This window comes from Tupaia chinensis, unplaced genomic scaffold, assembly GCF_000334495.1.
Source record: "Tupaia chinensis unplaced genomic scaffold, TupChi_1.0 Scaffold149448_1, whole genome shotgun sequence".
In the NCBI taxonomy this organism is placed as follows: Eukaryota; Metazoa; Chordata; class Mammalia; order Scandentia; family Tupaiidae; genus Tupaia; species Tupaia belangeri.
In genome coordinates, this window is record NW_006209292.1 from 701,493 (window position 1) to 703,202 (window position 1,710).

General features: G+C 51.7%; 1 protein-coding gene across 1 annotated transcript in view; it reads right to left on the reverse strand.

Annotated features, from left to right (window-relative positions):
- GPR50 (G protein-coupled receptor 50) overlaps positions 1–1,710 on the reverse strand; it is a 4,344-nt gene that overhangs the window by 506 nt on the left and 2,128 nt on the right. Inside the window, exon 2 of the mRNA XM_027769376.1 lies at positions 1–1,065. This exon is cut by the window's left edge and continues 506 nt beyond it. Within this exon, the coding sequence (XP_027625177.1) occupies positions 1–1,065 (1,065 nt within the window). The remainder of the gene's footprint in view (positions 1,066–1,710) is intronic.

Here is a 1,710-nt window from a genome sequence, read left to right on the forward strand (position 1 = left end):
GCTGGGGGGGGCCAGAGACAGCCTTGGAGTGGCTAAAGACAGACTTACGGTGGCTAGAGGCAGGTGTGCGGTAGACAGACCTGGAGTGGGGCTTGAGGTGGCCAGAGGCACGGTCAGGGTGTCCAGTTGCAGCATCACCAGGTAGTGGGACATTCCGGACATTCATTGGGGCTTCCTCCACAGCAGGACAGGCACGGTCTTGTTCGCAGGCTTGGTCACGGGCACGGGCGCGGGCACGGACACGGGCCAGTGCACGAGCCTCTTGTGTCTCACGAATATCAGCGATGAGGCCAGAGAGGAACAGGATAGGGTGGCGCATAGCATGGAAGATGGTCCAGTATTCTCGTCGGAAGTTCTCATTGAGGAGCCCGTAGATCACCGCGTTGAGGCAGCTGTTGAAGTAGGCTATGAAGTAGGCTGCAAGATAAAGCCAGTTGGGGATCTTGCCTGCCATCTCCTTCGGACCGACAGCCACCAAGACAGTGAGCACGTTGATAGGGCACCAGCACACTGCAAAGAGGAGGAAGATCACAAACATGGTTAGAAAATTGCGAACCTCAGCAAGTTGGTTTTCAGGATTCTGTCCAGCTGGGTCACGAGCTTCCAGCACTTTGGTCCAGATCCTCACGTAGCAGAAACCCACTATGAGGAGAGGGAGGACGAAGTGGATGCAGACGATGGTCACGGCAAACACAGGGTTGTTCAGGTAGTTGAAGATGCAGGTGTAGGTGCGAGGGTCATACTCGATGGTGCCAATGTACGTGTTGGGCAGGACGGCCAGGAGGGTCATGACCCAGGTGACCACCAGGTAAATGCAGGTATTGCGCACGCTGAAGATTCGCTCATATTGGAGGCTGTGGCAGATGTAGCAGTAACGGTTGATGGCGATCGCCACGATGTTGAAGATGGAGCCGACCACACTGAGCCCTGTGATGAACCCAATCATCTGGCACTGGAACTGGCTCAGATCCCAGCCGCCAACGGACATGGCATGTAGCATGAGAGGGTAGGGGTAGATGGCCACCAGCATGTCTGCCACAGAGAGGCTGACCACGAAGATGTTGCCTGAAAAACATGGGGGGTGGGGCAGAGAAGATAGTTAAAGTACAGAATCTACAAATTTGCAGTGGAGAAAAAGGATCCCTGGATTAATGACAATTTAGCATTCTAGGATTCTTTTGAAAAAACGCAGTAGTACTTTCATTTTTATTTGCAAACAGGTTCCAGGTGATTCTGACGTGAGGCCAGATTTAGAAGATGTGTTCTTTCCCACCTATTTTCTTCTGTCATATCCACGCCACCGTTTTAAACAAAGACAAAAAGCAAACGTTTTGGGGGGGAGGGGCAAAGAAGAAAGGGAGGGGACAGAGGTGAATTAGCATAGATGGAGCTGTTCTTGGGATTCAGGATGAAGTGGGGCAAGGGGAGAAACTGGAGGGACATCAGGAAGCCTCGACCTTCTCCGGATTAGCATTGCATTTATAACAAAAAATATCTAGAGAGAACATTGCCAGGACGGGCATTAGAGACAGTTTTCTTCAACCGTCTTTCCTAGTGGGATTGGACAGTAATTTAAGAACTAGCTCAGTTAAATACTTACCATTTCTGAGATAACCCAAGAGTCAAAACAGGGGGAAGGGGGAAGCCCTGTAAAATAGTCTGAGACCAGAGAAATAGCGGCGGGGGGCAGGGGAGTGGTGGGAGGGGAGT